This window comes from Eubalaena glacialis, chromosome 13 (genome assembly GCF_028564815.1).
Source record: "Eubalaena glacialis isolate mEubGla1 chromosome 13, mEubGla1.1.hap2.+ XY, whole genome shotgun sequence".
Lineage (NCBI taxonomy): Eukaryota > Metazoa > Chordata > Mammalia > Artiodactyla > Balaenidae > Eubalaena > Eubalaena glacialis.
This window is the reverse complement of record NC_083728.1, coordinates 89,933,008-89,958,406: the sequence shown is the minus strand read 5'-3', so window position 1 is coordinate 89,958,406 and position 25,399 is coordinate 89,933,008. Positions and strand designations below refer to the sequence as shown.

Sequence of the window (25,399 nt, the reverse complement as noted above, 5' to 3'; positions counted from 1 at the left end):
GCACAGTGTCGGAAGCAGCCAATGGGCGGCAGGGTGGCGGAATTCCCTCCCCACCCCCCGACCGTGGGAGCGGCGGCGCAAACTGTTCCGATTCCCGAGTCAGGCTCTGCATCCATGGAGCGAGCCGACGGGCCGAGGTGAGCCGAGCTTGCAGCCTCCCCTCGCGGTCTCCCTGTCTAAGGCCCACAGCGTTCCAGACCCCTGAGGGGAAAGTGACCGCGGCGCTGGGTGAGCCGGCGGCACGGAGGCCCCAGGCCAGGCTCCTCGGCGCTCCCCCAACCCGCTGCCCTGTGGGTGCACTTTGAGGTCGGGGTCCGCGGGGGATTCGGCCCGCTGCCCGGACGCCGCCATGCATCTGTGGACCTGAAGCCGGAGCTTGAAATCCCAGTAGACGGAATTGATTTCCTTTTTACCTGGTTGCTCTCTCTTCTTTTTTAAAATTGAGGGTTATTTTCGGGGAGGCTTTAAGGCACATGCTAATTTGCGACGGACAGTTTTAAAAAACGCATTGCTTCTGTATCTCCTTGAGTATGCGATTACCGGCAGCTACACCGAATTAGGGGTAGCGAATCTTCGGGTAGCACTGTTGCACTGTGTCAGATTCCTGAATCCAGATTCGCTGTCTGTGTTTAAATGTTTTATCTCCACCCCTCCAAATAAATATCAGGAATGGACCTGTAGCCTATGGTGTCTTGCCAAATCAACAAATTTTTTAGAGATACTTTATTCCATTTTAAGTGGTGTCATCTGCAATTTTTCCATTTAAGACAAATTTGAGTGGAATTCTTGAATTCCGAATAAGAGTAAAGATGTTTGTTCTTTTTTTTTTTTAAACAAGGGTTTACCGAGGGTCTATTATGTGTTATATGTTGTGGGAAATACCCAAAGATTTCCCTCCCAGGGATGCTCCTGTGTTCAGTTACACCCAAGTTATCAGTAAAACCGTTTACTAGAAATTGCTAAATTAGTGAACACGTAGACGAGAGGTAGTTTGCCAGGCAGAGGAGGAGGAGGCTATACACCTGTATGGGCAAGATGCAGCGTCTAAAAGAGCTTGTGATATTCAGGAAACAGTTGTTCGCTGTGACCAGAATGCAGGGGAATTGGCAATGGGAGGATTGGAGAGAGAGAGAAAATAAGGTAGATTGGGGTCCAATTGTGACTAGATTTGAAACTTCATATAGCAGACAGTGGGATGCTAGTAAGTTTTTTTCTTTTTTAAATAATTATTTTTTGGCTGTGTTGGGTCTTCGTTGCTGTGTGCGGGCTTCTCATTGCTGTGGCTTTTCATGTTGCGGAGCAGGGGCTCTAGGCGTGGTGGCTTCAGTAGTTGCAGCACGTGGGCTCAGTAGTTGTGGCTCGTGGGCTCTAGAGCGCAGGCTCAGTAGTTGTGGCGCACGGGCTTAGTTGCTCCGCAGCATGTGGGATCTTCCCGGACCAGGGCTCGAACCCATGTCTTCTGCATTGGCAGGCGGATTCTTAACCACCACGCCACAAGGGAAGTCTGCTAGTAAGTTCTTAAAGCAGAAAAATTATTTGACCAGATTTGTGATTTCTAAAGTAACTCTGGTGGTAGCATGGAGGATTGATTGAAGTAGAGAGAAAATGGAGACAAACCAGTTGGAAAATTCTGAAGGTAGGTACAGCCAGAACTGTGAGGGCCTTTGCTAAGGCAGGAGCTGGCAGCCTGGATTTGGAGTGGGGATTTGTAGGCAACCATAGGAATAGTTACCCAACTGGTACCCGATTTCTGAGATGGTTTTGATTTTGACATGAACACTGGATTTCCCAGCAAAATTTTGGCTTTTCAAATTGTATGGGAAACATTGCTTTCAGTTTTCAAGAAAGAAGATACTATTGTTGCAAAAGATTATTCACCCATAGCTTTAGGGGGATGTGTCTCCTCCATGTAGATCCCAGTTTAATTAGATTTTAAATGTCTGTTTCATTTGAAGTATCTATTCAGAAGACTTTTTGACAGATATTTAAGGATTGTAGACCAACATTTATATTTGTGAATATAATAAATGGATATGTTAATATAATGAATGGATTAGACCCATTAACTATTAACGGAGATGAATCATTTCCCACAGTTAAAACCAGGATGAAAATGCATAATTGCCTCCTTGCTGTTTCTTGTAACCCGTTTCTTTAGTTCAGAACTTGCTAAGGCCATCAAACCTATCGATCGGAAGTCAGTCCATCAGATTTGTTCTGGGCAAGTGGTTCTTAGTCTAAGCACTGCTGTGAAGGAGTTGGTAGAAAATAGTGTGGATGCCAGTGCCACTAACATTGGTAAGTTTGGGAGAGTTTTAAACCACAAGAAATAATCAGTTTATGCTGTTTTATTCAAGAAATGTTTGTTACTGTAATAAGACAATCAGGTATTGATATACAGAGAAATTATTACTTTTTAAACATAAATTTAGCACTTATTATGTGCCTAGTATTTAGCTAGGTAGTAATAATAATAATAGCAGTTAACTTTTATTGTGTTCTTACTATGTGCCAGGCAGGCATTGTGCTAAGAACTATACAGATGGGATACCTCATTTAATCTGTAGAATGACTTTATGAGATTGGAATTATTATTATTGTTATAATTATTATCTCCATTTTACAAATGAGGAAATTAAGGCACAAGGAATTTACTTTTTTTTTGAGGTTATAAAGCTAGTAAAATATGATCCCAGGGAGTCTGATTCCAGAACTTGTTCTCTCTAATGACTGTGTTAAAATTATCCTCTTGAAAGAAAGAAAAAAGAAAGAAAATAAAGACAAAACTATTTTATCTGGGCTAGTAAATAGCCAAGAAGGACTTTAAAAAATAAAATATACAAAATGACAGTAGTACATTTAAATAAATATAGTTAGGACTCAAAGTTGCATTTTGTAAGTTATAAATACTGTCACTGTAAAGGCTTTTCGCATGGATCAATTTGAGAAATCAATATTTTAAACTTTCTAGAGCTCAGGCTTAAAGACTATGGCGTGGAGCTCATTGAAGTTTCAGACAATGGATGCGGGGTAGAAGAAGAAAACTTTGAAGGCTTAAGTAAGTTGAATTTTGCTAATCCTATTTTAAAATATTTGGGCCAAAATGTCTGAGAATTTGGGGTAACACTGTCTTAGGGAACACAAAACAGCTTTTTAAAACCAGTCACTTGGGTGGGTATTGTGAGTGTTCATTGCTGTATCACTTGCAATCTCTTCGGCCTTACTCTCCACCTCTCTTTCAGCTCTGAAGCATCACACTTCTAAGATTCAGGAGTTTGCTGACCTCACTCAGGTTGAAACTTTTGGCTTTCGGGGGGAAGCTCTGAGCTCACTCTGTGCACTGAGGTGATGCAATAATTTTATCCACTAACTTGACCCCTTATAAAAATCTCTCTGAAAATTAAAAGTATGATTAGAATCATTATTGTTTACACTTTTCCATCTGAATGTCTCAACTACTAACTTCTGCATTCTGTTTTATCTTACTACCAACCTAAGTGGTAATACTTCTGAAATGTAAGCAATGAATGAACGAAATGAAGCAAATAGTACTGTAAAAAAATTGTTACCCTTATTAAAGCAGTAACTTCTCAATTTAAAAGTGACGTATAGATAATACATTATAGATGCCATATGCTATTGGTTTTAATTTATTTTGATGTTGAGGAAAAAATTTAGTTGAAGCACTTATTTAATTACACAACAGCTTCTAAGATTTTGTTAGAACAGTAGTAGCCAAACTGAGAAATAAATCTTTATTGGTGAATATGTAAGTTTTGAGATCTTTTATTTTGCAGTTTAACCAAAATAAGTATCAAAGCTTTTATCAAAACAAAACATTTACAGAACTCTCTCACTATCTATTGGGGGCCAAACCTTGGATTTTATGATGACTCCTCACCCATTTAAACTCTCTTGATGATCTCGGAGGGATCATCATCTTTTTAGGGGAGTTTAGAGAGAACAGAAGTGAGAAAATGAGCACGTGATGACCAGCACCTGGGAGTCTCTAGCTGACTGTGCTCTGCTGGCTTTTTCGTACAGTGATGTAACTATTTCCACCTGCCACACATCTGCGAAGGTTGGGACTCGACTGGTGTTTGATCACAATGGAAAAATCCGCCAGAAAACCCCCTACCCACGACCCAGAGGGACGACAGTCAGCGTACAGCAGTTATTTTATACGCTACCTGTGCGCCATAAGGAGTTTCAAAGGAATATTAAAAAGGTACGGTGGGGCTTCCCTGGTGGTGCAGTGGTTGAGAATCCACCTGCCAATGCAGGGGACACGGGTTCAAGCCCTGGTCCGGGAAGATCCCACATGCTGCGGAGCAACTAAGCCCATGCACCACAGCTACTAGCCTGCTCTCTAGAGCCCGCGAGCCACAACTACTGAGCCCACACACCTAGAGCCCATGCTCTGCGACAAGAGAAGTCACTGCAATGAGAAGCCCGCACACCGCAACAAAGAGTAGCCCCTGCTCGCTGCAATAGAGAAAGCCTGCGCGCAGCAACAAAGACCCAGTGCAGCCAAAAAATAAGTAAATTAATAAATAAATTAATTAATTAAAAAAAGAAAGGTACGGTAAATTCAGAATCCGAGAGCCTAGAGAGTGTGATGCCCAAATGTAGTCCAAGATCACTCAGGGTGGTTTGCACTCCCGTTCATTCTCTTTCCCTTAATTTTTGGAGAAGTGCTTAGCTTGCTTCTTCCCATCAAAGACCTAACTTTTGGGTGATTTACCCTTTTCTTTTCTTTTTTAATATATCTATTTATTTTATTTATCTATTTATTTAATTTTTTGGCTGCGTTGGGTCTTTGTTGCTGCACATGGGCTTCCTCTAGTTGCGGCGAGCGGGGGCTACTCTTCATTGCAGTGCGCGGACTTCTCATTGCGGTAGTTTCTCTTGTTGCGGAGCATGGTCTCTAGGTGCGAGGGCTTCAGTACGTGTGTGTGTGTGTGTGTGTGTGTGTGTGTGTATATGATTACAGTTTTGTAAAAACAAAGCAACTGGCCAAAATATGCATAGAAAAAAGCCTGGGAGAGTAGACGCATGAATGCTACCAGTGGTTATTCTTGGATGTGTGATCACTTGTGCTTTTTGCCGTCTTCCTTGTACTTTTCTGTTTTGTACCTATATTCTTTATAATCAAAAAAGTTACGTAAGCATATGCTGCTAAAAACTTTCTTTACCTCTAAAGCAATTTGTGCTAGTTACAACTTTATTAATTTTGCAAAAATATAGAGAAACTTTTAAAATGTTTTTTAATTTAAATATTAAAAATTTTTTGTACAGAGAAAATTTTTATTATTATTACTTTGTATCTTAAGGTAAAAAAAAATTGGTGTCTCAGAAAATACAGGCATAAAGAACTTATACTTGCCAGAGATGACCATTGTTAACAGTTTGGTGAGTCTTTCCAGACTCCTTTTAGTTTCATGTATTTATAAATCTTGGAAAATTTTTCAAGATAAATATTAAAAAAATGAAATCAAGTGACATAGAATATTAAACATTTAAGTCACATGGAATTGTGTGCAGTAGAAAGTTGGTATTGTCTCTGCCTACCTCCCAGAGTTTGGTTTACGTCCCTTAGACTTTATTTTTTATTTTTAATATTTATTTATTATTTATTTATTTGGCTGCTCTGGGTCTTAGTTGCAGGATGCGGGATCTTTAGTTGCAGTGTGCAGGGTCTTTAGTTGCAGCATGCAAACTCTTAGTTGCGGCATGCATGTGGGATCTAGTTCCCTGACCAGGGATCGAACCCGGGCCCCCTGCATTGGGAGTGCGGAGTCTTAACCACTGGACCACCAGGGAAGTCCCTATATCCCTTAGACTTTAGATGCGTACATGTATATACAATCTTTATACATATGTTTCTATTTTTCTTTAAACAATTGGGATCATGTTATATATACTGTTCTATACCTTGACTTTTTAATATAGTATATTGTAGATACCATTTTTTGGTTGATTGGTAACTACCTTATTTTTTATCATGGCACCATTATGTGGATATACTGTAATTAATTAACCCCTGGTTGATGGTTGCTTAGGTTGTTTATAATTTTTCACAATTACAGATTGTTTCAGTGAACATTTTCATAATATATCTTTTTTTAAAAATTTTTTAAATTTATTTATTATTTTTATGTTTGGCTGTGTTGGGTCTTCATTGCTGCATGCAGGCTTTTCTCTAGTTGTGGTGAACGGGGGCTACTCTTCGTTGCAGTGTGCGGACTTCTTACTGCGGTGGCTTCTCTTGTTGCAGAGCTCAGGCTCTAGGCACACGGGCTCTAGGCACGCGTGCTCAGTAGTTGTGGCTCGCGGGCTCTAGAGCGCGGGCTCAGTAGTTGTGGCACACGGGGTTAGTTGCTCTGTGGCATGTGGGGTCTTCCCGGACCACGTCTCAAACCCGTGTGCCCTGCATTGGCAGGCGGATTCTTAACGACTGCGCCACCAGGGGAGCCCTTTCGTAATAGATCTTTGATTGTTTATGCCAGTCTTTCTACAAGGATAAATTTCCAGAGGAGGGATTTCAAGGTCAAAGGGAACATACTTCTCGATTTTTAGAGCAGAAGGCCTGGACATTTTGGAAATGAGGGAAGTGTGGTTAAGAACCTTATCCTCTGATTTCCCTAGGATACCACTTAGGGAGATTCAACTCATGGATCATTCTGTCAGGAATAATTTGCCTTATTTGTGAGATGATATGAGAACCTTGAATTGACTGTATAGCTTGAATCATGCGCTTCTTGTAAGACTGAAGTAACGTTGAGTCCTTGCATTTGTGTTTTTTACACAGGAGTTCTCCAAAATGGTCCAGGTCTTACACGCCTACTGTATCATTTCAGCGGGCGTCCGTGTAAGTTGCACCAATCAGATTGGACAGGGTAAGAGGCAGCCTGTGGTGTGTACCAGTGGAGGCTCCAGCATGAAGGAAAATATCGGATCTGTATTTGGGCAGAAACAGGTAGTGGTGGCCCGTTTTTTTGTTTTCTGTTTTTTTTTCTTGATTCAGGTGCCCAAATCTCTCACCTGGAGCTCTCCGGCAGTCTTTTCACTGATCTCCTAGCCTCTAGACCGAAGCTCACTCTTATCCATCCACCACCACGCAATGAAAATCATCATTCTAAAACAAAAAACTGGGTGGCCAGTTGTTTAAAAACATTTTATTGCTCTCGTGATTATGGCAGGTTTCTCCTGTCCTTTCCAGTAGCATAGAGAATAAAATCTAAGAATTGATTTTTTTAAAAATTACATCCCTATCACAAAAATTAATCTTAGGAGCTGCAAGTTTTAAAATCATCCTTTTACTCTCTCCTTGAAAAAAAAATATTGTGGGCAATGTATTGTTTATGGATAAGTAGGAGCACAAGTGTTTCATCTTGCTAATAAATCAAAATTATTTATTATAGAACTGCAAAATGCAACTATTGAGATTCTTTGTCCTCTTAATGTGGATAGCTTGGCTAGGAAGGAAAACACACGAAACCTTCGTTATATCTTCCTTTCTGAAGTCAGGCCGGTTCTCGCTTTATTAGGAAATAACTGTAAACCTTGATTTCTTTCAGTTGCAAAGCCTCATCCCTTTCGTGCAGCTGCCCCCTAGTGACACTGTCTGTGAAGAATACGGGCTGAGCTCTTCCCAGGCTCTGCATAACCTGTTTTGGTAAGTTGACTGGTGCCAGGAAAATTATGATCAAACAATTTTTTTGAGTTTTTTTTTTTTTCCCCTTTGGTTTTGTTTTTAAAGATTGTGATTTTAAAGCTTATAGTTTCTTATGTCCATTATAAACTGTAGGCAGTATTGTTGCTGAGAAAGAGGATTTATATGGAGGAGTCAGGTTTTTAATGTAAACAATATTCTGGGTAACTGGTGCATTTTAGGGGGTTTCTTATTAAATTAGCGTTTGTGGAAGAGGCTCTGTTTAGTGAACAATTAGAATAACTCTTCAATTATGTATAATGTTTCACTTTGTCAGGGCCTGGCATAGAGGGATAGAGGAGCTTTTCCTTTAACTCATGGCTTACCTGGCATCCAATCCAGCATCATTAGTTTTAGTGTAAGAAAAATAGACATTTTTCCATAAGCAGAATTGGGCCCATATTGTTTACCCGCCCTCCACTTGCCTTTGGCTTATCCCTGAAATTAAAGATGGGGATTCATTTTTTATGCTAAGGTATCATTCTTATGGAAACTCAAATATCCCTGGGGTAAATCTCAGGTGAAGCCCTTAACCAACGCCATAGGTGATAGAAGTTTGCTAAGTGAGAACAGATTTTATGTTTTATATTTATTTTTTTGGCTGCACCGTACGGATCTTAGTTTCCCGACTAGGGATTGAACCTGCGCCCCCTGCACTGGAAGTGCGGAGTCTTAGCCACTGGACCTCCAGGGAAATCCCAAGAGAACAGATTTTAAAAAGGCGGGGAATGTGGGCAAAGAGCCTGGATACAGGTCCTTGGGCTCCCTGGACAGCTTGGTGGGGACTGCACGAAGGTTCTAGAATGTGAGTGTGGGGTGAGACCCACTCCTTGTGTGGAGGCCAAGGATTTAATAGGGAAAGTGAGAGCTGAAACGAATCAGTTTTGAACCCGCTGGGTTGCCCATGGAGTATTTGTTAACGATGGGAGCTTTGGAACATTCCAGAGGGTCTGTGTTCCTTAATGATTCACCAGAATGGAGCACAGATACACGTTACCTGAAATGTTAATACTTGTCAGCTCGTCACCAGGGGTTATGTTTTTATTTTTCACTTTGAGAATGTGCCGTTTGATGTGTGTCTGATCCTTTCTGCTCTGGAATCCTGCCCTAATGGCATTAACATTGAACAGTATCTCAGGTTTTATTTCTCAATGTGCTCACGGCGTGGGAAGAAGTTCAACGGACAGACAGTTTTTCTTTATCAATCGGCGGCCTTGTGACCCAGCAAAGGTATTTCAAAATATGGGGGGATTAGTTTTTTCTTTTAGCTTTTAGTTTTAATTTTATTTTTTATTAAATAACATTTTCTGGCACAGGCGATTTACATGGAACTTGGTACTTTGACTCAGAAACATTACTTTATCTTTTTTTTCATTTTTCTAATCAAGTTTATTCTAAAAACATGTTTTTATGCAAATATATTGATATTATTTATTTTAACAGACAATGCTATATTGTCATTTTAAAATATTTTTTAAAATATCTTTAAAATGTCTCGCTGTTAATTTTTTTTTTTTTTAATTAATCTATTTATTTATTTATTTATTTATTTTTGGCTGTGTTGGGTCTTCGTTTCTGTGCGAGGGCTTTCTCTACTTGTGGCGAGCGGGGGCCACTCTTCATCGCGGTGCGCGGGCCTCTCACTGTCGCGGCCTCTCTTGTTGCCGAGCACAGGCTCCAGACGCGCAGGCTCAGTAGTTGTGGCTCATGGGCCTAGTTGCTCTGTGACATGTGGGATCTTCCCAGACCAGGGCTCGAACCTGTGTCCCCTGCATCAGCAGGCAGATTCTCAACCACTGCGCCACCAGGGAAACCCTGTTAATTTCTTTTTAAAAAAATTTTTTTATTTTATATTGAGGTATAGTTGATTTACAGTGTTGTGTTAATTTTAGGTGTACAGCAAAGTGATTCAGTTATACATATACATGTGTCTATTCTTTTTCAAATTGTTTTCCAATTTTTGTTATTACAGAATATTGAGTACAGTTCCCTGTGCTCTACAGTAGATCCTTTGTTGGTTATCTATAAATTATCTTATTTTAGGCATTTAAAAACGCCTACCATACCGTGGTTTCAATTATATATATGTGCGCGTGCATACATATGGACACATATTAATAACCAATATATTTATTATCGTAAAAATTATCACTATTAGAAGAAAGTAAGCATTTTAAAACATTCACCATTATCTAGACTGTTTGGTATAGACTGACACACATGCATATGCTTTTGTATTTTCTCTTTGTTCTGTCCATTTTCCAGGAAAATAAGGGCCCAGATTACTTCTGCCTCAAACTTAAACTGACCATCTTGATATGATTATAGCACTTTTAGTGGTCAGTTTTGACTTTGCATCTTCAGCAACATTATACCTAGCAGTGAAAGCGCCGAGTCTTAATCACTGGACCACCAGGGGATTCCCCAAAATTACTTCTATCAACCAGATATGGTTCCACTTCTATTTTTTTTCTTTTCTTTTTTTTTTTTTTAAATATTTTTTAGCGTATAGAGCATAGAAGTTTTTATTTTGTTTGTTTTTTTCTTTTTTTGGCTGGGCCATGCAGCATGCGGGATCTTAGGATCCCCCACCAAGGGATCCAACCCGTGCCCCCTGCATTGGGAGCACAGAGTCTTAACCACTGGACCACCAGGGAAGTCCCTCAGCTTCTAAATTTTTAACCTGTATTGTAATTGGTGTGATTTTATGGCTTATCCCTAATGCCATTTAATAATCTCATTATAAAGTCATATAAATACATTTCTGTGTACATTTGAATGTGCTTTATGAGCATTTAAACCGCACCTCATTTTATTGACATTTCTTCAAGAGCATCTTGAGTATGGAAAAAGATTCAGTTTTATGTATCTATGATTAAAGATACCCCTTTGAGAGGAAAGAGGAGACTTTTTTTGGGTGATGGATATCTTCATTATCTTGATTGTGGGGATGGGTTCGTGGGTGTATATATATGTCAGAATTTATCAAATTGTATACTTTAAGTGCAGTTTGTTTTAGGCCAATTATACCTCAAGAAAGCTGTTCAAAATGTATCCTTTTAACAGTTGGTTAGAGTAGCATGTTATTAGAAACTGGGGGAAGGAAACATTATTTTTTAATCTTTGTTTTTTGTATAGGTTTCCAGACTTGTTAATGAGGTCTATCACATGTATAACCGGCATCAGTATCCATTTGTTGTTCTTAACATTTCTGTTGATTTGGGTAAGTTCCACTGACATTTCAGTAAAATTGGTGACTTACTCCTTTTTTTTTTCAGGCTGCACATGGGCTTTCTCTCGTTGCGGCGAGTGAGGGCTGCTCTTCGTTGCGGTGCGCGGGCTTCTCATTGTGGTGGCTTCTCTTGTTGCGGAGCACGGGCTCTAGGCGCGCGGGCTTCAGTAGTTGTGACTCGCGGGCTCTAGAGCGCAGGCTCAGTAGTTGTGGCACACGGGCTTAGTTGCTCCATGGCATGTGGGATCTTCCCGGACCAGGGATCGAACCGTGTCCCCTGCATTGGCAGGTGGATTCTTAACCAATGTACCACCAGGGAAGTCCCTGGTGACTTACTCCTAAAAGAATAAAATGAGATTATAAAGCTCTGATATGACCAGAAAGAGACTTTTATAGTAACAATTAATGGTGATATATATTTTTATAGACTTAAAAAAATTTTTTTAATTAAAAAAAATCTTTTTAGACTTTTATTTTTTATACAGACTTTCCTGCTTTCTACTAGAAACTACGTTAATTGTATTATTCGAAAAATGTGACTTTTTCATGTCAGCCGAGGGAGAAAGTAGACTAAATGTTCTCCCTGATTTTGAAAATAATTCATTTCATGTAGTTATTTTTCTTCTGATTGCTAATATTATGGTTTATTGTTATCCAATATTTTTTTTAGGTGCTTAGAAATATGTATGTGCACACCTTAAAAAATATATATATATAATGATACATATATCTATCCATATTTTTTGGAGTGAGAAAATAATTTTGGGTAATTTTGTGCTCTTTATCCTTAGATGTGAACATTTTCTTTTCCATGTCATTAAAGTTTATTCAGAAACATGATTTTAATAGCTGTATTGTATTTCAATGTGTGGATATATCTTGATTGTAAACTTTTATGTTTGTGCCTATTTTAGTTGTTTTCAGTTCTTAGAAATTTAAATAATGTTCTTATAGATAAGTCATTACCTATATTTTTGATTATTTCTTTAAGATAAATTTCTAGAAGTAGAATCATTGGGTCAGTGAATGTGATCCTGTTATACCAATTTACACACCTACCAACAATGTACTAGGTATTATAATTTTTAACCAGATTCAATAGGTGATAAAAATGACATTTTAGTTTGCAATTTTATCATACCTTTTTATGGGTTTATTTGCTTTTTTTCTTTTGCAATTTACCTACTCAAATGCTTGCATATTTCATCTGTTTAAAAAATTATTCATCTTTTCCTTGTTTATTTGAAAGGGCTAGTTTTATAGTATGAATATGAATCTGGACACGGCTTTTGGCAAGTGCAAGTGAATAAAATAGTCGATGGGGAAATCTCTCTTGTTAAGTGAACTTAAACACAATTGGCATCTTTTCTATTTTGCTGTAGAATGTGTCGACATCAACGTTACTCCAGATAAAAGGCAAATTTTACTACAGGAGGAGAAGCTTTTGTTGGCAGTTTTAAAGACGTCTTTGATAGGAATGTTCGATAATGATGTTAACAAACTCAACGTCAGTCAGCAGCCGCTGTTTGATGTCGAAGGTAAGAAAAACACAAGTGTATAAACAGCTTCTAAAACTTGTAGCTGTTGTGATACTTTCCTTATTTTTTCGGAGGTAAAGTTTTTTTTGGCATGAAACAACATCTATCAGATTTTGATGGGTACCTACCACCTCCATCTCTGCACAATGCACAAATAGACATGGAGATGGGGGGCAGGTTGGCCTAGAGGAGTATCTGCCCCAAGAAGTGGATCTGGCTGTCAGAGGGGGTAACGGCCAACTCAGAGAGGACGTGTCACCCTAGAAAGTATGTAGCTGCAGATTTAAGGTAATCTGGATTAAAACGGATGCAAGCCACCTCCGTTATCACCCAGGGATACATTCTTACCAAGACTCACCCATTCTCCTTTCAATAAACACGCCCCCATTGGAATTCCCTGGCAGTCCATTGGTTAGGACTCAGCACTTTCACTGCCGGGGCCTGGGTTCAATCCCTGGTTGGGGAACTGAGATTCTGCAAGCCAAGCAGCGCGGCCAAAACCAAAAACCAAACAAACAAAAACACTTCCCGATCGTGGCAAGCCTTTTGTTAATTTCCAGAGTTCTGAAAAAGTTGATTCTGACCATTTTTGCCCGTTTTCTCCTATCTTTTATGGAGTAGGGAATTTGGGGGGGCCCTTACTCTGCCGTTTTCCCTCACGGCCCCCCTGTGCATTCATCACTGAGTAAGTAGCATGTTGAGATGAGACTTGGCCCAAGGCTGGTTTGACCTCTGTAAAAATATGCACAATCACTGTTTTACTTCCTGGTCCTGAGTGAGCAGCCTTTCGTTTAAATAGTTGGTTTTATTCTTTTGCATCCAAACCAAGTGCATCCGGGGCACCTTGGGAGGAGTCCACAGCTGAGCCCCAGCAGCCTTCCGTAGCAGAGGCAGGAGCTGGCGGCTACCCCTTCTGACAGCCAGATCCACTCCTTGGGGTGGATACCCTTCTCTAGGCCAACCTGCCCCCGACCTCCACGTCTGTTTGTGCAGAGACGGAGGTGGCGGGTCCCCATCACTGTGTCCTCCGGGGGGTGGGGGGGGAAGACCAGAGCAGCTCAGGAAGCTGAAATTATGTTTGGTGGACAGCTCAGGTGACAGTGGGAGGAAGTCGTTCTGGGATGAGGCTTCGTAACCCCAGGGTACCAGGAGCCATAAGCCGGGGGTTAAGAGGAGGGGCGGGACCCAGAGTGGCTCTGTCCTCGCATTTCCTAACACCCCGGGGGGTTGGGGGGCGGAGAGGCTGACTTGGAAGACAGTGAGGTGCGCTCTCATCAAGTGCCACGGTCGGTCGGCAGTTGTGACAGTCGGAGAGTATGGTGGGGACACAAGCTCCTAAGGGTGGGGAGGGGCTGCTGGGGGGTGGGAGAGGCACACAGGAGCACTGCCGTGAGTGCGGCCGAGCTACTGACCTCACATCTCTGCCGCCCACTCTCTGCATGGGATAGTATGGCTGCGTGCGTGCGTGTGTGCGCGCGTGCGCGTCTGGGCGCGCACAGGCGGGGGATGGGGCGGAGGATGGTAGGGAGCGTCACATCTTTGTGGAATGGGCCCGTGGTGGCAGCTCTGAGCGCACGCACACACGCGCGCACGCACAGACACGCGCACGCACGTGGTCAGAGAGGCCACCCCATTACAGAGAAACTGCTCAACTTATCTCTGCATCTTGAGGCACGGTCAAATCAACGCCCTCTTCTTAGCCCTTTCATCGAAGTACAGCATCCACACAGAAGCAAATGTGTCGTGAGTGCATCAGCCCTGAGATCAGGAAATAGCACCCATAGAACCACCCTTGTACCCCTTTTCAGACACTAACCCCCAGTGCGAACTGTTTTCCTGACTTCTAACACCATGGATTCGTTTTATCTGTTTTTAATTTGAAGGCATCCAGTATTTACATTTTTCCATCGTTGGTTTCTCTCTCAATATTTTGTATGTGAGATTCATCCAAGTCCTGTGTGACAATTCATTTATTCGTTCTCGTTGCTGTACAGTATTCTGTTGTATTTAAATACCACGACTTATTTGTGGACAAGTGGGTTGTTTCCAGGATTGGGCTGCCATGAATATAGCTGTCACGAATATCCCCATCCATGGTTTAGGCCAGCACAGGTAGACATTTCTGGTAGGATAGCAGTGTGGGGTCACAGGTGTGCATGTTCAGATTAGATGTTCCCAGAGAGTTTTACAAAGCAGTTGTACCAATTTCAACACCACCAGCAGTATTTAAGCATCCCATTTGATCCTCAGCCTTGTAAACATTTTTTAAAAAAATTTTACTTGTTCTGATGAGTATATAGTGGCATCACATTGTGGTTTTAATTCGTGTCTCCTTTATGGTTCATGTAGAACTGTGTTCACAGATTGGATCAGCCATTCGGAGCTCCTCTTTTGTGAAGTGCCCGTTCACGTAAAAGTATCCGCTTATTCTATTTCTGCGCAGCCCCTGATGCCCTTCTCTGTTCACATCTGCTTAGGTCACTTAATAAAAAGGCATTCGGCAGAGGTGGAGAAGCCCGTGCCAGAAAAGCAGGATGATCCCGCCCCGTTAAGGACTCGCGGGGAAGAGAAAAGGGCAGTGACGATTTCCAGACTGAGAGAGGCCTTTTCCCTTCGTCACACAGTGGAGAACAAGTCTCGGGGCCCGAAGGCCACCGACCCAAGACGGATTTCTCCACGACAGAAAAGCAGCACCCCATTTCGTAGCACTTCAGGGCCCCTCTGCTCCCGGAAGCACATCTCTGAACCTCGGGAGGAAGGGATGACTTCCACTCAGGGGCCCTGTGACCCGATGGGCAGAGTGGAAATGGAGGAGGGCTGGGGGCACAGCAGCGCATCTGCCGGCTCTGAGGAGGGGTCCAGCACCCCAAAAACGGGCAGCCACCCCAGCAGTGACCATGTGGCAAGCTCCCCCAAAGATGGGTTTTCGCAAGAAAATGTGGAGTCTTTGGAGAAGTTACCTGAAACTGACCATCGTCTTTCGGGCACGAATTGCCACTTAGACTACGAAGAAAGCGGCTCCCGACCTAGAGTTTTGCTGCAGCCTACTCATCTCTCATCCCCAAACGCAAAACGTTTTAAAAAAGAAGGGGTTCCTTTAAATCCCGATGTCCCTCCGGAGTCCGTGAAAACTCAGAACGCTTCAGCGTACGAGGTGGATGTAGCTGTTGAAATCAACAAGAAAATAGTGCCCCTTGACTTTTCTCTGAGTTCTCTAGCCAAACGAATAAAGCAGTTATGTCAGCAAGAACAGCAACGAGAAGGTGGACAAAATTATAGGAAGTTTCGGGCAAAGATTTGCCCTGGAGAAAATCAAGCTGCAGAAGATGAACTAAGAAAAGAGATAAGGTAACACTTTCTCCTCCCGCCAACTTCTTTTCCTCGCCTCTCACATCCATCACATTAATTTTCTTTAAAGAACTCTTTCACCAGGCAGTTCTGCAGCCTGAAAATCTTGCAAGAATTTTTTTCCTTAGATTTTCTCTGCGTATCTTTTCCATCGGTTCAAATCAATCAAGGCCTTCTTGACCCCCATTTTATTCCTTTTCCTGGAGGTTTTCAGCCCCTGGTGACTTCTCCCTGCATTGAATTCAGGGCAGCTTTGGGGAACATCGCTATTTCCCATCTTTCCATTTTAACATGTATGAGGAAAAATGATCACATTATCAAAGCTATGATTTCAAGAAGATTGCATCAGATAAGGCTAAGTAAAAAAGTCAATTTAAAGAAAAATCTTCACAATACAGATAATAGAAAACACTGGTCACCAGCACTTTCTTGACAGTAGTCATGTCCAACATTGTGAGTCTTAAAAATGATGAATTCTTTTGAAATAGTTTTTGTTTTTTAAATTTTGTCTTTGTTTTGTGTCACCAGTTACTGAAATGTGCTGTGTCCTGTGCACAGTGCAACTCAGCAAGTACATTGCATTTTTATAGCACTTTTAGCCTGGACCACACAGGCTTTGCCTAATTTCAGCTATAAATTCTTCACCGAGTGTTATATAATTTCTTTGTTATTCATAGTGCCTAGCTTACACGGAGAAGGGTTTTCAGGAACCTTTCTTTCTTTTAAAAGGTGTGTAATTAATGGAAATGAACCTCTCTGGTTGTGAACTCAGAGGGAGCCAGTGAAGAGAGCCAGGTTACTTAAATATTTTTAAATAGAGATTTTAGTTAAGTTTGCAAACATGTATTGATCACCTGTTACCGTGGTTTTTGAATGTTGGTATGCCTGAGAATCACTTGGAGAGCTTGTTAAACAAGCAGGACCTATGTATGGCCAGATCCCAGTGTTTCTGCTTTAGTAGATCTGGTGGATCTTGGGTGTGGAGCCCAGGAATCAGCATTTTTGACAAGTACCCCAGAAGGTCACATTGAGAAGCTGATCCACAAGGGCCTGGCATTGGCTTCTGGCTTTCAGGGCACGGCTGTTGGATTGGCTGTACTTCTGAGCTATCGGTCTGATGAGGTTTATTTTTTCCTGAGAAGCACAGGAAAAAGTACTGAGCTAAAGATTAGGCAGCAGTGAAGATATTGAGGTTGTGTTTACCAGCTCCTGTTTCTGCATTTTGAATTATAACTAAATATACCAAGCTGTAAAACTTTGTTTCTTTAAGCCAGATGCTAGGTTCTAGTTTATGGTGGGAGATACACCTGCCAAAGACACAGAAGACCCGGGTCTTCAGGCCGGCACAGGTTCTTCCCATGGGCAATCTGCCTGGGCAACCGGAGCAGACTCAGACGGTTCCTGGAAGAGCAGTCAGAGCCAGGGAGTTGGTATTTGTGCCAGTTACCAGTTTATTGCCTCTCAGTTCCAAATCCACTCTTTGCCCTGCTTTGCAGTCCTGGAGGCTGAACCATGTAAGCATTTCTCCTGGTGCACTGTTAGACTTGATCAGCAGGGGGCGCTGGAGGGACACTGCAAGACAGCAGGAGCAGCGGCTTCTCTTTTGCTTCTGTGATGCCCTTGTCTTTTCCTCCTACAAGGCAGCCACTGGCAGCAGGCAGGAGGCCCAGCAGTGCTCACTCTGCTACTCCAACCAACTTATTTTCATTCATAAATGAATGAAATGCAGCCACGCCTGGTCCAACAAAGTCTGAAGCTCAGCCTGGGCTGGGCAGGGGGCGGGGGATGCTCCCCATTAGAAGGATTGATATCCACTATTGACAAAAAGGTACTCGTATACAGGTAGCCCTCCGTATCTGCAGGTTCTGCAACTGCAGATCGAAAATTTTTAAAAATTCCAGAAAGTTCCAAAAAAGCAAAACTTGAATTTGCTGCGTGCTGGCAACTATTTTACATAGCATTGACATTGTGGTAGGTATTATGAGTAATCTAGAGATGATTTGAAGTATATGGGAAGGATGTGCATAGGTTATATGCAAGTACTGTGCCATTTTATGTAAGGGACGTGAGCATCTGTGCATTTTTGTATCCTGGGCGTCCTGGAACCAATCACCTGCGTATACCCAGGGACAACTGTACATATTGGTGGGAGTGTAAACTTTTATAGATCTCCTATCAAAGTAAAGTGTACATATATAATAACACATCTAGGGATTTATCATACAGATGCATCCACAGTAGAGAAGATCTATGTACACGGATGTTGCACCTTTGTTTGTGTTTCTTAAAATGGATACAACTGAAGTGTCCTTTAGTAGAGAGTTTGTCAGACAAATTGGTACATCCACATAATGAATTCCTACATGGACATTAAAAAGAATGAAGTAGGTCTCTATATATGGGTCTGAAAAAATATCTGAGATTCATTGTTAAGTGATGAGAGTGAAACGATATGAAGAATTGATTCCATTTTTGTTTTTTTTTTTGAAACAGTGTATAGTCAAAGGTCTGGAAGGATATGGACCAAATCATTAATAGTAGTAACTAATGTCACCTGGAGAGTTGGAGGAATGAATAACTAATGTTATCCTTAGAAAGTGGGATTTTTAGGGACTTTGTCTATTTTATGTTTTTGTACCTTTTTATTAGTGTTTTATAAGCAGAGAAGGAATCTTTTAAAATGTCTTCTAAAATGGGAATTCCCTGGCTGTCCAGTGGTTAAGACTCTGTGCTTTCATTGCTAAGGGTGCGGGTTCAATCCCTGGTTGGGGAACTAAGACCCCACAAGCCATGCAGCGCAGACAAAAAAAGAAATTAAAATGTCTTCTAATTAACATTTTCTACCTGCAGCAAAACAATGTTTGCAGAAATGGAAATCATTGGTCAGTTTAACTTGGGATTTATCATCACCAAACTGAATGCGGATATCTTCATAGTGGACCAGCACGCCACGGATGAGAAATACAACTTCGAGATGCTTCAACAGCACACTGTTCTCCAGGGTCAAAGGCTTATAGCGTAAGTTCATTTCAGTGTTCAGAATTTTCAGTGTTGTTTCATCCCCCAAATTTAAGATCTCTTAGCTATAGGTGTTTCTGTCTTTATCTCTATCTAAACCTATCTATCTATCTATCATCTATCTATCTATATATATTTTTTGGCTGTACGTATCCTTACAGCAGATTTTTATACTTTTTGCGTAATAATAGTCATACCTACCATTTATGGAGTGCTTATTTGGTGCCAGGCACTGTTGAAGCAATTTATATTTAATCCTCACAAATGTTTGAAGTAGTTACTATGTATTACCACCAACATCTCACAGGTGATAAAACTGAGACAGAGATGTTTAATAACTTGCCCAAGGTCACACAGCTAATGGATTCTTTAAGTATCAAAAAGTTCTTTTAAGCTGTTCAAAAATGCTGATCACTGGTTGGCCAGAAAATCCTTTGATGAAGAGCAATTTATAGTACAGAGTTTATCTACTTAGAGTACATGGAATTCGCACGTTCAGAAGGTCAGCAGTGCCTGTGTGTCTGTCCTCAGCTATGGTAGAGCAATTCCAGTGATTAGTCACTGCAGAATTTGGTATTTCTCTCTCTTTTGCCAAATTGAATGTTTTACACTGACCATTTTACAAGGTGGTGTGATGGTGTAGCATATAAACCAGAAGTCTTTTCTTAAGCGAAGTCGTAAGGAGAGGTCTTGGATTTTCATTTGGGAAATTAAACTACATAATTAACTCAGATCCCAACAGCAGCAGATCCCAGCATGAAGAAGTTACCACTAAAACAGCCACTCAGCTGGAAAACATACCTAGTTTATTTGCTGAGTACTCTGTATCCTACAGAATGGCTTAATTATATTTATTTTCAGTAGGAGTAAGTAGTAATAGTAAAGACATTGAATGAGCCACTTTATAATACTGAGCTATTCCTGCCCCTGTTACAGAGGTCGTTTATTTTTTAGCCATTTGGTGTAAGTACGGTCTCGTTTGTGGCATTTCAAGTTGACCTGGATAATCACAGGCCACTGTGGGTCCCACGTGGATCACACTTCAGGATAAAAGGATAAAGACCACAACTGCATCCTTTCCTACCGGCCCTGCATAGTTTGGCCCTGATGACCTCTTCAGCTGCTCCTAAGCCCTCTTCTCCTGTTCTCTATACTCTGGCCATCCTTCCTTTTCCCTTGACAGGCCTGATGAATTCCTACAGAGCCATTAAGCAGAATGAAGCAGATCTTTGTGTGTGGCTCTGGGAACATCCGTGGTCCATCCTAGGGCCTTTTTACAGACTGTTGTCTCTGCCTAGAATACTTGGCCCTGCACCCACCCCTCACCCTCATCACCTGATAACTGCCACTCAGCCCCAGATCTCAGCTCAAAGGTCACTTCCTCAGAGAAGCCTTCCCTGATGCCCTCTCTCTCCAGGCCAAGTCTCACATGCTCTGTGCTCCTATGGCCCTGGGTGTCTCTTCTTCCTGATTCTCAGTGTAGTTTGTAATTACAATTTGTTTGTTTGACTGTTTGAGCAGTGTCTTTTTTTCCCCACTAGACTGTTTGTTTCATGAGAGCAGAGAACGGGTCTGTGTTTGCTCACCTTTATATCTCCTGCCTTTAGCGGTGTCTGTCTTACTAAGCACTCAGTAAATCCAAGAGGAGAGATGGATGGATAAAGAATGCAGGCAGGGGGGGCTTCCCTGGCAGTCTGGTGGTCAAGACTTCGCCTCCAGTGCAGGGGGTACGGGTTCGATCCCTGGAGCTGAGATCCCACATGCCTTGGGGCCAAAAAACCAAAACATAAAACAAAAGTTATATTGTAACAAATTCAATAAAGACTTTGAAAATGGTCCACATCAAAAAATAAAATCTTTAAAAAAAAAGAAAAAAAAAAGAATGCAAGCAGAAGGAGCAGGATAGCAAAACAGATGCTGTTTCTTCCGTTTTCAAATGTCTGTAGTGACCGAACCCAACGTTTCAAATCGTCTTTATTGTGAGGAGGAAAAATAGCATTTTTAGGTCATATCGTTATCTTGGAGAAGAGAATTTAAAAAAAGACAGTCATTGGGGTGGTATGGCAGATTGAGGAAAGGCAGACTACTTTTGGAGTTACTCTAACTTCTAAAAAGAACTTAGAAAAAAAAGAAATTAAAAGGAAATGCTCAGAGTTTTGTGACAGGAGAGGCTCATAGCTGAAAGCATGTTATTCGTGTTGCTTTTTGAAATGAATTCAAAGGATCACAGAATGGTTATTTTAGTTTCATTTCTGCTTTAGAGCCAAATGTTTGACTTCAAGGTCTAGTTTGGGTCTCTGTTTTTCAGACCTCAGACTCTCAACTTAACGGCTGTCAATGAAGCAGTTCTAATAGAAAATCTGGAAATATTCAGAAAGAATGGCTTTGACTTTGTTATCGATGAAGACGGTAAGTTATTACTTAGGACTGTAGAACTGTGTCCTTTTAGAGCTGAGAACAATCTTTTTTTTTTTTGATAAATTTATTTTATTTATTTATTTTTGGCTGCATTGGGTCTTCGTTGCTGCACACGGGCTTTCTCTAGTTGCGGCGAGCGGAGGCTACTCTTCGTTGCAGTGCGTGGGCTCCTCATTGCGGTGGCTTCTCTTGTTGCGGAGCACGGGCTCCAGGTGTGCGGGCTTCAGTAGTTGTGGCTCTTGGGCTCTAGAGCGCAGTCTTCAGTAGTTGTGGCGCACAGGCTTAGCTGCTCCGCGGCATGTGGAATCTTCCCGGACCAGAGCTCGAACCCATGTCCCCTGAATTGGCAGGCGGATTCTTAACCACTGTACCACCAGGGAAGCCCGAGAACGATCTTTGAGGTCATACACTTCAGCGTATTTTATAAGAGATGAACATGCTTCCCCCCAAAAGCGTTTTGCTTCTGCCCTCTCTTTCAGATGTTCCTTACAAATAGCACCCAAATGAAACGGATTTTTCAAATGACGGCTTTTTCTCCAAATTTTCTTCTTTTAGCGCCGGTCACTGAAAGAGCTAAATTGATTTCCTTGCCAACTAGTAAAAGCTGGACCTTTGGACCCCAGGACATAGATGAACTGATCTTCATGCTGAGCGACAGCCCCGGTGTCATGTGCCGGCCTTCCCGGGTCAGGCAGATGTTTGCCTCCAGGGCCTGTCGGAAGTCTGTAAGTAAAGAAAGCTTGTCTGCAGGAGCCTGGCGGGTCTGCTCCAGCTCGTGGGCCTTGGAAGTTCTCAGTTCAGCCCCTGACTTGTCAGCCTTATTAAATGTGGGTGATGGTCGCTCTGGGCTGTGTACGTAGAGTCCTCAGCCATTGTAACACATAAGCCCTGCACGTCTGCCTGAGGTCACACCTCCGACGCATAATTACTGCTCTTTCTCGGCGTCCCTGAAGCAGTGTCCTCAGAGCTTTCGTCAGTCCCACGCAGTTAGCTGGGTATCCACGTGGTTCGTCTATGGACCTTATGGGTACTAATGACACTGGTGGGTAAAGATTAGGTGCCGCCAGCCCTCAGGGGCCCTGCACGAGATTATCCAGAACCCTGCGGTCAGCTCGCTCCTCACAGGAGCCCCAGGGGCGGCCACTGCGTGTTGTCTGGCTGCCGCTGCTCAGACTGGTTCTAGAAAACGATAGCAGCGGTTGGTGATGAGCCTGTTGTCAGAGCAGAGTGCGTGTGTTTGCATCACCTGGCCCACCCCACCCCTTCCCTCACTCACTCAGCAGAGACCCCTTGAGCCCCCGCTGGGTGGCCGGCCCTGGTCCGGGCGCTGGGGGCACAGGTGACCCGGCAGATGAGGTCCTTGCCCTCGTGGAGCTTACAGTTTAGTGGGGGAAATGGACATAACATTAAGAACGGCAGCCTCAGGTACAAGTTCGGTACAGAAAACAGTATGGGGGTGGGGAGTGAGCACCGGGAAGCGAGGCGGGTGGTCGGGGTGAGGCTGTCTGAGGAGGTGACCCCCCAGCTGACGCTTGGAAGGTGAGCTGGAGCCCCTTGGGGAAGAACTTTCCAGATAGAAGAAATAGCAAGTGCAAAGGTTCGGCGTGTTTGGCGAAGCCAGAGGCTGACCCCGTGTGACGGGGGCGGGGGACCAGGATGGGAGCGGGGCCCCGTCCGGGGACCCACTTAGGGTCCTTGGGATCCTGGTCCGAACCTGGGCGTCTGCGCTGCACGTGTCAGGAGGTGCTGGAGGGTGACCATGGGGAAGAGACCACAGAGAGGGTGTCATAACGGAAATGAGGGAGGTGGGGCAAGGGCTGCGGCATTTTCACCTTTGGGGGCGGTGGGGTTAAGCATTCTCTGTTAGACACGTTGTATTTGAGATCCTATTAGACGTGAGAGGAGGTGTCTGAGAACAGTCAAGTCAGTGAATCCAGAGCCAGGGGAAGTGTCAGTGCTGGAGAGAAAGGTTTAGGTTTTCTAAGTTACAGCCATGGCATTGGATGAAATTCCTCCAGGCAAGAGTTTGAGGAGAGAATAGGGCCCAGGACCTGACTTCAGCCACAGATGGTTCTTTGATAAAGGCCTAACCTTGATCTTCCCATCCTGGAGTCGGGGGTAAGAGTCAGAGCTGGGCCTGGCCTGTGCTGATGGCCAGGCGTTCACAATGCCGTGTCCTCGTGTGACGCAAAGATCTTTGGGGCCGCGGGCCGCTCCTCAGTCCCCACGCTGGCGGGTCCCTGGCGCTGCAGCACTGTCTCCGCGCAGCACACGGGCTGACAGGGGTGGGCTGTCCTCTGCTGCACCCGTGGGCCCCGTGTCCTACGCTCGGCTGTAGCCACGCCGGCCACACCATCTCCTTCCCGCCTCAAGTCCTCGCCCGCTGTCCCTCTGCCTGGATGCCCCGCTCCGCACGCCTTCTTCGCCCACCTGGTCCCCTCCCATCCTCGGGCCTCCCTGAGCACCCAACTGACATAGCCTCTCCCGGGTGCTTAGGCACAGGCCAAGGGCTACAGAGGACAGACAAGGCGAGCTGTTTCATCGCGGGGAGGCAGGGACATTTGAGCAGCAGCCTGCGGGAGAGGGAACATGAGAGATGCAGGTATCTGAGGGAAGCGTATCCTGGGTAGAGGGCACAGCCAGTGACAAGGTCCTGAGGCAGGTACTTGCTTTATGGGCTTGTACTAGAGGCAAGGGGGTGCCAGTGTGGCTGCAGTGGGGGCGGAAGGGCTGCTTGCTCGCAGGCGTGGGCACTAAGGCCAGTGAGGGCCAAGTCAGGTGATGCACTTGGGCTTTTATCCAGGTGGGGGGCGGGGCTTCGAAGAGGAGCCACGTGATCTGACGCGCCTTTAAAAGGAATCACTGGCCGCTGAGTGGAGGACGAGTTGAAGGGAGAAAGAGGAAAGTGGGGAGGCCCGTCAGGGGGCCGCTGCAGTCACCATGGTGGGAGGTCGGGGCAGCTGGGATGTGGATGCTGGTGGAGCTGGCGAGACTGGTTGGTCCTGGACGGGAGTGGTCGGCGTCTCTCCTGAGGATGTGCTGCCACGACAGAGGCACGGAGGGGCTGGATTTCACAAAGAGGCCGAGGGCTGAGATACTAGAAGGTAGGGTTCTTCGGGGGAGGACTTTTCAGAGAATTGTTGCATTTGTTGTAATCTTGTCCAGCCTCTTTGTAGAGAACAGGGCTTCTGAAGAGTTGCTTTTCTAACCAAAAACCAGTAAAACTTTAATTTAAGCCATCATGTCTCACATGCAGGTGATGATTGGAACTGCTCTTAACACAAGTGAGATGAAGAAACTCATCACTCACATGGGGGAGATGGACCATCCCTGGAACTGTCCCCATGGAAGGCCCACCATGAGACACATTGCCAATCTGGACATCATTTCTCAAAACTGACAACATTTCTCATTTTAAAGAGCTATTGATCTTATTGCAGATTTTTCTGTTTTGCAAGGCAGGGTTTTAAGTAACCATTTTGGGGGTTTGTTTCTAAATGAACCTGCTACTTAAAAATGCATCAGATCCGTTTAGAAATGATCTTGAGAACTTTTTCATTCCATATGGAGCATTGCTTGCAACATTTTTTGTTTCACATTTGAACATACGTGTGTGTGTGTGTGTGTGTGCGTGGTGTGTAGCCGCAAGAGCATATGTTTTACAAAAAGAGAGCACTTTGGAAGTCACCTAGACCTCTGCTCTGGCCCGACGTATTTTAGCCTGCCACTTTCAGCTCTTAATGATGATTAAATCCGTAATGGTTTAACTTCATAAATTGAAAATTATGATCCTTTTGAGTTAGTCATTCTCAACCCTGATGCATATTAAATTTAGAAGATAATCCAAAAAAACTCAAGGGATATACTTTGTCCAGCTGGAAGAAATCGACCAGGTGGGGTGATGTCTCTTTTGTTTTTGTTTTTTTGTTTTTGGTTGCGCCGCGCTGCTTGCGGGATCTCAGTTCCCTGATCAGGGATTGAACCCAGACCACGGCAGCAAAAGCGTGGAATCCTAACCAGGAGGCCACCAGGGCACTCCTGGGGGTCTCTATTTTTAAATGTTCCCCGCTGCAGCCAGGGTGGCAAAGAGCGTTGTAGGCAAGGGGAAATAAAAGACTGATTTTTCTGTAA

At 43.3% G+C, this 25,399-nt stretch overlaps 1 protein-coding gene across 3 annotated transcripts; it reads left to right on the top strand.

Moving 5' to 3' along the window:
* The first annotated feature begins 36 nt into the window (after positions 1 to 36).
* On the top strand, positions 37 to 25,399 carry PMS2 (PMS1 homolog 2, mismatch repair system component). Of its 3 annotated transcripts, XM_061209463.1 has the most exons (15): positions 37 to 137; positions 2,159 to 2,298; positions 2,972 to 3,058; positions 3,243 to 3,345; positions 4,045 to 4,228; positions 6,812 to 6,979; positions 7,581 to 7,678; positions 8,845 to 8,944; positions 10,853 to 10,937; positions 12,329 to 12,484; positions 14,962 to 15,832; positions 18,683 to 18,850; positions 21,159 to 21,259; positions 21,824 to 21,993; positions 24,525 to 25,399. In XM_061209463.1, the coding sequence occupies exons 1-15, from the start codon at positions 115 to 117 to the stop codon at positions 24,666 to 24,668; spliced, it is 2,598 nt and encodes an 865-aa protein (XP_061065446.1). In that variant the 5' UTR covers positions 37 to 114; the 3' UTR covers positions 24,669 to 25,399. The 3 variants fall into 3 exon arrangements, with proteins under 3 accessions (XP_061065446.1, XP_061065447.1, XP_061065448.1); XM_061209464.1 differs by lacking the exons at positions 21,159 to 21,259; positions 24,525 to 25,399 and having other exon boundaries at positions 61 to 137; positions 21,824 to 21,937; XM_061209465.1 differs by lacking the exons at positions 37 to 137; positions 2,159 to 2,298; positions 3,243 to 3,345; positions 4,045 to 4,228 and having other exon boundaries at positions 3,040 to 3,058.